Source organism: Pelobates fuscus, chromosome 8 (genome assembly GCF_036172605.1).
Source record: "Pelobates fuscus isolate aPelFus1 chromosome 8, aPelFus1.pri, whole genome shotgun sequence".
In the NCBI taxonomy this organism is placed as follows: domain Eukaryota; kingdom Metazoa; phylum Chordata; class Amphibia; order Anura; family Pelobatidae; genus Pelobates; species Pelobates fuscus.
Window position 1 is genome coordinate 60,665,105 of NC_086324.1, and position 12,314 is coordinate 60,677,418.

The window sequence follows — 12,314 nt, forward strand, 5'->3', positions numbered from 1 at the left end:
GTTGAATCTTATCATGCCACCTAATCCCCACTGTATATTTCTACCCTTTAGAGTTTTCCCATTTAGTCGCATTTTTTCTCCATTTCGCTAACCTGGTCAATTTGACCTTGTTGCTCCCCACCTCGTTCCCTTGTTTATTATTGTTGTTGTTTATGATGTCCAACAGTTATCTGCTCCTCTGTCTTCTGCACAGAAAGTGGTTTGTCTCTGCTGGAGTCACAAGTTGCATTTAACCTCGTAGCACATGATTCTGGGCAGATATTCTCACTGGCCGCTGGTCTCTTTGGCTGTCAACACTACATATAAGCATGGCATGATATTCTCTCGTGTGACAATAATTCAATGTTTTAAAGAGGAAACTCAAGGAGACACCACTGGAGGCTCAGCCACCACATTGCACAGTAACACATACGCAGCTAGAGGACGAAAAGGGGCACATACTTTCTCTTTCACCTACCTATCCGTGCTGATTTTGTAATAGAATTCAAAGCTTTAATGAGTTCACTTCCCAGTTTTTTCACATTCTGCAAGTCATCCACCATGGAGTAAGAGAGATCCATAAGATAGTAGAGATCTACTGGGTAGCCCTCTGCTCGTCTGAATTTCACTTGAAACTCCTGTGTTTCACCTGGTAAAGAGTTAAACAAATCAGTATAGAATTAAATAAACATGATTTTACACCCAACACATTTAATATTTATCAAGGTTATCTACTAAAGTAGGTGAATTTTAAATTTAAGGCAATGGTAGCTGAACTGAAAGCAGATCTGACTTAGATTATTTTTCCAGTTCTGCTATTTTGACCTTAAATTTGACATTTACTTAGAATTTTTACTTTAGTGAATAACTCTGTATGATTTATTGATGTATTTCTTCAAGATCTAACATTCATTATGCATTCCTTGATATTCAACTTTACGACACATAAAAAAAAAAAAGGTTTTTGTTAATGGTATTAAAGGGAAACAAACCTATTCCTGATTCATTTAAAGAATCATATTGGTATAGCATTAAAATAATGCAAAAAAATAAATAAATAAAAAAAATATATAAAAAAGAAAAAGGAAAAAAAGATACATTCCTTCAAAGATTTTGTAGTACACCCACAATCTCACAGGTAGTGTCATTCTTAAGTATCTTAAGTATCAAAATGTTACCTGTAGCAATCTTTTGGGATGATATAAAAATGGAAAAAAAGAAAAATAACATAGCCCATAATTTATTGAACTGATGTCATTTGAAATATCTCAGCTATTCACATGCATGTGCCTATTGTACACTTGAACTTTCAAAATTTACTTAAAAAAATTAAGTAACGTCTGATGTATGATTACCTGGTCTTAGCTGAAGATGAATATCACGAGGTGTCAGTTGGGTGTTATCATCCAATGGTCTTTGCGTCTGTTCCGAAATTCGACTCCTGGGATGGATGATGTCTGCATTACTGCAGTTTCGGCTGACTAATACCTCGGTGGTGTCACACCGCGCAGAGTCTTGCTCACCAGCTTTAGTGAAATTCTATAAAAAGAACACATGTTGATTAATTTTCACAGTGTTTTGGGCATACATGAGTGTCTAGTTATTGGCATGTGGACTAGTATTTAGATCAAATTTGTCCATAGACAAATAAATACATTTTCGTGCTGTGGCAAACGTGTTATGTTACTAGATAAAACTATAAGATCTCTCTGTGACTGCTGTGGTTTAGTCATTACAACCTGCATGAAGGGATTTCTGTGCATAATTTGCAATATATCATATGGAAGCATATGGAAGCATGCATCCCAAATGTACCTATTTAGGAGTGACAATTCCTATTTTGGACCCAAATCCCTTGGTCCCTCTTTTCTGTCCTAATGTCCCTCTTTTCTAGGAAATTCATATTGTTGGTTTGTGAGAATGTACAGAAGAGGCCCACAGCAATAATATTCACAGTAATGTATCTTTAAACTACTAAAATATTTAGAAATCACTATGTGTGCATTAGATATAATGTTCGTATTCTAAATTACATTTTGGTTGTATAAACTGTTATTAGTAATTCACCTAAAATTTCTCAAAACAGCCCCACCTGTACGTTTGAGATGTTAGGAGGTATGGTACAGTAAGTGCGTGTCCACCATTTTATGACGTCTCCCTCAACTCCACAGAAAATAAAGCAAAATAAAAGCTAGGTTGATTATATTTCCTGTGCTGCAGGAAGAAAGAAACAACTCAAATAGGAAAGCTAAGTATTGAATCCCGTCGTCCCTGATCCACAAACTGTTGGATTAGAGACTTGGGAAAAGGGGTCAGAGTGGTGGTACCAGTTCCACCTAAATGTGGGCTTGGACCCCGATATTTACATGAGAATTACAGAGAAATGTGCAGATTGGATAGCTCCCCTTTAAAAAGAGAAAAGGGGGAACGCTCCCAATCAACCTGGTGTTTGGAAAAGAACACTAATTGTTGTGGACATGTACCTTAGGATATGTCCAAAAAGAAAAAAGGTATCACTGAGGAAAAGCATATAGATATTGGAAACACTAGATCATGGGTCGTCAACCTGGTCCCTACCGCCCACTAGTGGGCGTTTTAGGATTCCAGGTGGGCGGTAGGGATTTCCAGGTTGATCGGGCTGGTGCGAGCCGGCGGTACCCGTGCGACTGGGTACCGCTGTGACCATTTGCGGCTCCGGCCCACGCGGTAAACCGCCGGGGCCGCCTTCCAAAGTGTCCATCGGGTGGCCCATACTGTCAGGGCCACCCGATGGATGCGGATTGTAAGGGGGCTCAGCCCATGATGAAGGATTCTTGTACTCTGAAACGCGCGTTGGGTTTTTCTTTTGGATCTCCCTCACTCACCAAGCACATCACGATGCACGAGGGAATCCTCTATTGACACTTATTTATTTATTTTTTCCTATTTTCGTTAGCAGAATGTCTGTGTACTTTTCTTTAGAAGCTGGACTAGTTTAATGATAGCAGTTCAAGGGGACAGAGCATAGCGTTCTACCAAGGATAGAACACCCATGAAGGTGTTGGGGGGAGTTTATAGGAGTTTAGAATAGTGGACTACCAGGGAATTTCGTCCTTTATTTCATTTACCACTTTATCCTATTACTCCCAAGTATGTAACAAACTACTCTAAGCAACTTTAAAGCTACTGTTTAACGGACAGCTTGTGTCCTTCCTTATATTATGCTACACTGCTTCTAACGTTCCATCTGTCCAACTTCCATTAAGATTCAAAGGTATCACATTTTCCTTTTCTTTTCCTCTGTGGATTACTCTACTACAATACAATTCATATTTTAGCATTTAATTTGCCTTAATTGTTATTTGGGTATTGAGATATATCCACTTAGGATTTTTTTCAAGATTAAGCATTTTTTGGACACTGACACATCGTATCCTCTCTACAGTTTGTTTAATAAAGTTACAGTGTATCACTGCCTATGTTAGGATACATGTTTATCTAGTGTTTCCAATATCTATATGCTTTTCCTCAGTGATACCTTTTTTCTTTTTGGACATATCCTAAGGTACATGTCCACAACAATTAGTGTTCTTTTCCAAACACCAGGTTGATTGGGAGCGTTCCCCCTTTTCTCTTTTTAAAGGGGAGCTATCCAATCTGCACATTTCTCTGTAATTCTCAAGAAAGAAACAACTCCGAAGATTCTAGCAGTTAATTCTTCCTGAATAGGTTTGCACAAACACACTAACTGGATTTCACGGCTTGATTACAGAGGAAACAATTTGTGAGTACTCTCTGCTCTGGAGTCTAACAAAGAGTGGCCATCTTTGTAGTATGAGACAAGTGGAAAGCTGAATTTCACTAGCCCTTCATAGTAAATGTATTTTTTATAGTTCATTGCACTCAGTTTTTGTTATTAGATTGTTATAAGGTATGTAGACAGATGTATCATTATGGCATAAAGAAGAGATATGTGATGGTTAGATGTATCTGGCTGTATATAAAATATCAAAGAACAGATATGAATCCTCTTTTTTCTTTCCCTTTTCTTTTTGCATGTACCAATTGATTGATATGGACTGTGGCAACCAATGAGTTAATGTGCCTTATATGGACTTTTATTACACCACACATTATAAAGAATGGAAATTTTGGACGGACTTTTTATTTTATTATCCATCACTAAGAATTTGAATATTGGACTACATGCAGTATTTAACAAGAACAAGAAAGATTTGGACTTCGAAATATATAAATGGTGTTGGGATTAATAGATAAGACACTCTTGAAAGAATGCGGTATGAAACAGATTCAGCCGATGTAACCGCAGACAAGAATACCTGCCGACTGCTACCGATTGCGGGGTGAGAGGGAGGCATGGACCGCACACGTTTTACCTGTGGGTGGTAACAACGTGTTACGGTACACGTGCATTGAACCTTCACCTGCTGATTATAGCGGTATTTAAACACGAACAAGGAACCAGGGAACATTGAATTCATTTATCCGGTTGAAGAAGCCACGGTGGAAGTGGTGAAACACGTTCCGGTTTGAGGACATTGTTGCCTTTTTATTTTATACATTGTTCTAATAAATTTAGTTTTTATTTTATTCTTTGATCCTGGTTCCTGGATTTATCTTTTACGGATGGGAGTGCAGTCCCAAATCTGCACAACACTTATGGATTGAGTCATTTATTTTGACTCCAGGCTTGTGAGTACCCACTTGGGAATTTTTTATATTAAATTAAGAACATCACTAGCAATACTGCGCAATTGTTTGTGCTTTTATTCCCCCTTTCTTGACAAGATCCATATTGGCAATAGGGGTGGATAGCCTATACGGACCCAGAAGTGATTCATACCAGATCTGGGTCTATAGCTCTCTGTTTGTGAGTGCATGGAATATATTACTATTTTAGATATTATCTAGTTATATACTGTCTACACTATGTTTGATTGTCTTTTATAGACACTCAAGTGAAAAACTCCTCTTAATTGAACCAAAAGATTTACTTATCATAAAAGCGCTACATTCTTTTCTTGTTTGTATAGGGTGCATTAAGGGGTTACACCACTGCAACAATCTCTAGTTAGGTGGTACGTGTCAAAGTAACATCCACATGAAGGTCAGGATCCAATGTTTCCCAGCAGGGCATTACACTGCGTCCTCCAGCCTGCCTTCTTCCCATAGTGCATCCTGCTTCCATCTCTTCCCCAGCTAAACAATGCAACTGGCCATCCATTTGATCTATAGGAAAATTTGATTCATCAGACCAGGCAATCTTCTTCCATTTCTCCATCGTCCAGTTCTGATACTCGCCTCCCCATTATAGGAGCTTTTGGCAGTGGACAGGGGTCATCATGGGCGCTCTGACCAGTCTGCCTTGTCTCACCCTACCCCATTCGCAGTAAACTGCAATGCTCTGTGCACTCTGACACTTTTTTCTCATGGCTTCCATTAAGTTTTTCAGCAATTTAAACTACAGCAGCTCTTCTGTGTGAATGGATCAGACAGGCTAGCCTTTGCTCCCCATGTGCATCAGTAAGCCTTGGGTGCTCATGACCCTGATGATAGTTCACCAATTGTCCTTCCTTGCAACACTTTTGGGAGGTACTAACCACTGCATTGCATAACAGGAATAGCCCACAGGACTTCCTGTTTTGGAGATGTTTGACCCAGTCCTCTAACCATCACTATTTGGCCTTTATCAAAGTCACTCAGATGTTTTCGCTTGCCTATTTTTCTTGCTTCCAATCGTGAAATGTAAGAACTGACTGCACATTTGCTGCCTAGAATATCCCACCCCTTGACATGTGCCACTGTAAAGATATAAATATCGATATAATCAAACCCTTTTAGATTCGATCAGTGACTTATGAGTCGTTGGAGCCAAAATGAGGCACTGACTCATGCTTACCCTTAATGTGACTATGGCACCTGGCAGTATGGTAACCCCACTCTTCCCAAGGTATATGGCCGTTTGTGTGTGTGTGAATGCTGTCAGTGTGTGTCAGTATATTAATATCAATCTGTGTCAGTTTTTGTCAGTAAGTGTATGTGTGGGACAGTGTGTGTGTATCAGTGCATGCATGCATGGATCAGTATCTGTGTATATATATTGCTCAATGTCTGTATGTCAGTATATGTGTGTATAGGTCCGTGTATGTGTGTGTATGGATCAGTGTCTGAATGTAATTTATGTGTGTGTATGGGTCAGTGTCTGTGTGTATGTATGGTTAGTGTATGTGTATCAGTATGTTTATGCATGGGTCAGTGTCTGTGTGTATGTATGGGTCAGTGTGTGACTATGTGTGTCTGTTTGCATGCATGGGTCAGTGTCTGCCTTTGTGTGTTTGTCTGAGGCTGTCTATACCTGAGTCTGTATGTGCTTGTGTTTGTGTGTGTGCTTGTGCCTATGTGTCTGTGCCTGTCAGTGCATGAGTGTGTATCTGTGTGTGTCTCATTGAGATCATATGGCAGTGGTCCCCAGTAACAATTTCAGTTAGACATCTGGCCCACTGTCTAAATAGAATGTGCATCCCTACTATATTGGAAAAGTAAAAAGTTTCCTTTTAAACCAAGCATTAAAATGGGAGTAACTTACCACCTTCTTGCACCAGGCACAGGCTGGGCCTGACTGAATACATTCCTGGCAATTGCTCACTTTAAGTTTATTGCATACATCAACAGCACCAACTGCAACAAAACAAAACAAAACACATGTTAGTATTTTAAGAATTGATCATTTATAGGTGAGCAATATTGGCAAAATATACATAGATAGAAAATGTTCAGTATATTTAACCTCTAACAGATAATTGTTGCTATAAATGTAGTGTTGGCATTGGCCTTTGCTTGCCCTACATGAATAGGGAAGTTTGAGATCTTCAGGTCACTGCGCTCTTCTGCAATCTGAGATTCATATCAGTTAGCAGTGGTTTGCAATTTTTGCAAATACAGGAAGTAAGCTCCTGAAGCATCAACTGTGTGTTCCTGATAAATGTGTGTCTGTGTTTCCAGGATGACTGCTTCACTTTAAGAACTAAGAGATGTGTAAAGGTAGCTATCTGACAGCATCATTTAACAGACTTCCTGCATTCTTATCGGAATGTCTTATAGTGATATCAGATTTTCTGTGGATGCAACGACCAAGATTTCCTGTTTAACAAATCCATTGTATCATTTTGTTTCTGTGTTTAACAAATCCATTGTATAATTTTGTTTCTGTGCGGCTTAGCCCAGAAGAAAACGAAAACAGGAAATTAAGGTTCACAACAACAGTTTACTTAATAACATATCTGGGAATCGGTGACCTATTTTCTGGTTCGCGGTGTAATCAATCTAGCACACAAAATTGTAATATGGTTTAACCAGATTTTTTTTTTCTTTTACGTGACAAGTGAAGAAGTCAGGTAAAATCACAGTATTGCTACTGATTATTGCTTTATATGCAGAATTTACCGATAGACAGACAAAACAATGATAGATAGATAGATAGATAGATAGATTGATTTGTGAAATTGTGATAATTTGTAAAATAATAAAAATGTTCTCATAAATGACAATCTGATGCTTTCGATTTTTGTTATACCTCTCTATATAATGATTCTGCTAAATGTGTCACAGAGTTCCCAAGCCTTTTCCCAAGATCCCTAAGTGTACAGTGCATCCAGAGAAGATAAGCTGTGTTATTCTGAACAGGAAACTCTTCTGGACTCATCATTGCTAATCAGTTCATGAAATCCGTGATATGCTTTAACGACCACAATAATCAATTTGACACATGCTTATAGAAATGTAAATAACTATTTCTTTATATTAGATATAACAAATTATTATTCTTGACTGCCCCTTTAAACAGCGAGCATCATAATCACTACCTGCATATGCAGATATGTAACACTTTGTTGCTGGAGGCGTAAGTTCACCTAAGGCAACACGGCCACCTCTGCCATGCTGCCTCCTATCAAATAATTTAGGAATGGTTTGATATAACCCCGGTCTTTTCTCAACACCCAGGGACGGCCCCTCAGATGCCTTCAAACAAGTTAGACAAAACAGACATTTGTAATGTGCAACTATTAGCTCCACAAAATAAATGTGGTTAATTCCACATCTAGGATAAATTTATTCAAAACAATTCCTTAGTTTGGAAGCAAGAGATTGTAAGCAGCACGACTAATAGGTAGTAGAGTAAATAAAGCCCTACAAATGTTTCATTAACTTTATTACCTAGAACTTATAACCACCATAGGAAAACGCATAAGCCATTCTAAATAATCAATGTATCTCTATCACCTTTTGTCCTTTCATCTGATCAATATATTATTGCAATTAATTCCATTTTCTTTGATACTAGAAGAGAACTCTCCCACTAGTAAGAACATGTCCCCACCTAAACAGGAAAAATATAAACATTTACTCACCATGATTGGAAATGAGGATCCCAGCTTGAATCAACAATAAAACTGTACTCCAGGACATTTCCTGAAACATAAAGAAACTAATATTATTTAGATTTTTTTTTTACAAACAGGTCTAAGTTGCCCGACCCTTGCAATCGAAAGTTACTAAATGATTTAGACATAGAGCTTTATTGTCTAAACACTGAACGGAAAAACAAAATGCAACATTTAGGTCAAAATAACTGATTTTAAAAAGTTCTTGATCTCAGCTATAGTTAGTTACAGCTTTGGATATTTTAGCTGAACGTTTGAAGTTTTGTTTTCAATTCACTACATGTTTTTGTCCAGTGGATAAACCCCTTAAAGGGACACTGTAGTCACCCAGACCACTTCAGCTAATTTAAGTAGTCTGGGTGCTGTGACCTTTTTGCACTTAGTGCCGCAATGTAAAGCATTACAGTTGCAGAGAAACTGCAATATTTACATTGCAGCTCTAAGTCTGCCCTCAGCGTCAGATTTTCCCCATAGGAAAGCATTAAATAATAGGGAGGTCTATAGGGAGGTCTAATATGTGCGTGCGGCCATTGCCGCGCATGCGCATAAGGTCTTCCCTGCCAGCTGACGCCGGTGGGGGAGGAGCATGGGCGGAGCCTGACCCCACGCCGAGGGACATTGGCGCTGGATTCAGGTGTGGGATGGGGGGCAGGAGGGAGAGGGGCACTCCAGGATTCTCTAGTGCCAGGGAAATGGGGTTTGTTTTCCTGGCACTGGAGAATCCCTTTAAGAGTCAAAAATACATCTGGTTTGGGTTAGAGAGCACTCTAATATGAGGTTATATCCCAGTGCCAAGACAACACAGTATAGACAGATAGGTCTAACCCACTATATATTCCCAAATAAAATCACTAGGAATTGATGAAGTTACCTACCTCCCAATTGTACCTATTTAGGAGGAACATTCCCTAAAAGTCCCATTGGGATCAAATCACTCTGCCACTCTTTTTAAGAAGCTCTATATTTTTGGTGTGTCTGACTGTAACTAAACTCCATAGCAATGATACTCACATTTGTGGGTCTTTAAGGCAGTTCTGTCACCCCCTCCCAAATAAGTATGACACAAAGTTGCTGAAAAAATTAAACAACTTTTAATTTCCCCAAGTGCTTCCTCTATGATTATACTCTTCACTTCACTAATTTCTCATATAGATAGTAAGCATGTGGTACTCATAGCACATGCGCTATGGTTTACATTTCCCCCAAGGCACAGACCAAGATTCTTAGAGACATTATCCTAGTAAGGTTTACTATGATCACAGTTTAGGTCCTATCAGTGACCAGTTGAAAAACACTTTATGTAAATCATAGAATTCAATACTAATGCACACTTCCCAACATCTCAAATTAACAAAGAATTACTTTTTCATTTTAGGGATGTGAGTGTAGGTGTGGCCAGGGGCGGGCTGTTCTGCTAAATTGTTGGTGAATTACTAATAAAAATTTTTTTTACAATTAAAATGTAATTTAGAACAAGAACAATATATCTTATTTACACAGACTGATTTCTAAACAAGTTAATTTGTAGTTTAAAGATACATTAATGTGAGTATTATTGCTGCGGAGCTCTGTTATACACTCAGACACATCAACAATACGGAGCTCCTAGAAAAGACGGACATTATGACAGAAAAGAGGAACAGAGGTATTTGGCCCCGAAATAAAGAATGGAAATGGAACTTGGGGGCCATGCAAATGCCAGCTAATACAAATATTTGTTTAATTTGTTAAAGATTGTTTTGAGAAGTATCATTTTTAAGCGTATTTCCCAACTGTACCAGTGAGTGAGCCCATCATTTTCTGTGTAGTATCACCCATTGTTGGCATCTCTAGTGATGCAACTCATGTCATAGGCAGTACCCCATCAGTACCCTCGCACCCCGTCTCGAATTCCCTTACCAATATTTTAAGAGGTATAGTTTAAGGATCAAGATTACGACAAAGGAATTGTACTGTGCCATTCACTGTTAAATGAATGGCCCTGCTTTTAGTAAATATTTTTAAAAATGGTTTGACAACATGACATAAGACACAGTCAAGTAGATTAGACTATTCTAGACTGGTCTAGATCGTAATCACTACACTTATCTGAGGTGTAATATTTATGGTGTTAGAACATCCGTTTAACCAACACAGTAACAGTATATGCATTTATACCTCTCTGTGGATTTTTGCATAATTATTTTTTTTATATCAGACAAATATATTGTGTGAACTTTATATCCTGTTTGTGAATTTTGCAACTGTATTTCTTGTGAGAACTTTCCCACACAACGCCTTGCCTTCCTCAACACTTTACAGAGAATAGCTATCAGTGTGGGAAAATTAAAATGAATTTTATTTATGTCCCCTCTTCATATCAGGAATAAAAACTCATTTGCAGGACTAGAAACTCTGCTTGGCAGGTATCATGTCATCTCCCATAACATCTACAGACATCAAAGCGAGCCCCCAAGCCTTATGGCAAACTCTTTTGTGACTTCAATGTCCAAAATTATGAGCTCTCAAACATATGCTGAGAGAGATGAAAAGCATGAACTTGTCTGGTGAAAGACTCTTGCTAGACAAGTCTATATGGCCAGCCAAGTCTACTGTTTGGGTGTCTTGGGTCTTGAGGGTTCCAAGCTCCCACTAATCCATCCTTTTCCAACTTGATGAAACAAGGCAAGAGGTTTGGATCAACAGCGGTCACTATTTCATTTTGGTATTCATTACATAAAACAATTATTTATTTAGTTTACAAAAGAAAAGACATGCATTCTATAACAATGAATCTTGTGTCTAATACTGAGGGCTTCTAGATCTACTTGGTGTACAATTAGCAAGAAAATAATATTCAACAGTGAACAACCACCCCCTCATTCTGTCTTTATTCCATCAAACATTGTAATTTTCTTTGGGTGTTTCTCAGTCTTTTCCTTGTCTTATATCCCCATATCCCCTTTCGGTATGCTCATGTACAGAGAGCTGTTGTAGCACTCGTGAATGGGCTGACCCTGAGTATATGTTTTGTCAATGGCAAACTCGTGAAGTTTCACAAGCAATTATATTACGATTCACTATGTCTATTTAATTCTGTGAATCTCTGAGAAACATACTGTACACAGATCTGAGAGAGGAAAAAGACTGAGACACCTTGATAGAATTATGATACAAACACATGGCAGTAGTTATGGTGCAGAGAGGCTATAAATGCTTTCCAGAGTAATTCCCCATCACATATATTTCCTATGGAATGCATGGGGAGTTAGCTTTTGATTAGTGATGTCCCGAACGGTTCGCTGGTGAATAGTTCCTGGCGAACATAGCGTGTTCGCGTTCGCCACGCACGGCGAACATATGCGATGTTCAGTCCGCCCCCTATTTGTCATCATTGAGTAAACTTTGAGCCTGTACCTCACAGTCAGCAGACACATTCCAGCCAATCAGCAGCAGACCCTCCCTCCCAGATCCTCCCACCTCCTAGACAGCATACAATTTAGATTAATTCTGAAGCTGCATTCATTTTTTTTATTTTTTATTTTATTATTATTTTTTGTGTGTTTGTGTTTATTATACATTATCCTCCATAGCCAGTAACCTGTGTTTATTATACATTATCCCTCCATAGCCAGTAACCTGTGTTTATTATACATTATCCTCCCATAGCCAGTAACCTGTGTTTATTATACATTATCCCCCCACAACCAGTAACCTGTGTTTATTATACATTATCCCCCCACAACCAGTAACCTGTGTTTATTATACATTATCCCCCCATAGCCAGTAACCTGTGTTTATTATACATTATCCCTCCCATAGCCAGTAACCTGTGTTTATTATACATTATCCCCCCATAGCCAGTAACCTATGTTTATTATACATTATCCTCCCATAGCCAGTAACCTGTGTTTA

The 12,314-nt window shown here is 38.5% G+C and overlaps 1 protein-coding gene across 2 annotated transcripts in view; it reads right to left on the reverse strand.

Annotated features, from left to right (window-relative positions):
• ITGB2 (integrin subunit beta 2) overlaps positions 1–12,314 on the reverse strand; it is an 89,469-nt gene that overhangs the window by 58,762 nt on the left and 18,393 nt on the right. For both annotated transcript variants that reach the window (XM_063429915.1, XM_063429913.1), the window contains exons 2-5: positions 8,388–8,448; positions 6,566–6,657; positions 1,335–1,518; positions 458–628 (exon numbers count right to left, since the gene is read on the reverse strand). In XM_063429915.1, the coding sequence (XP_063285985.1) occupies positions 458–628; positions 1,335–1,518; positions 6,566–6,657; positions 8,388–8,445 (505 nt within the window). In that variant the 5' untranslated portion in view covers positions 8,446–8,448. The remainder of the gene's footprint in view (positions 1–457; positions 629–1,334; positions 1,519–6,565; positions 6,658–8,387; positions 8,449–12,314) is intronic.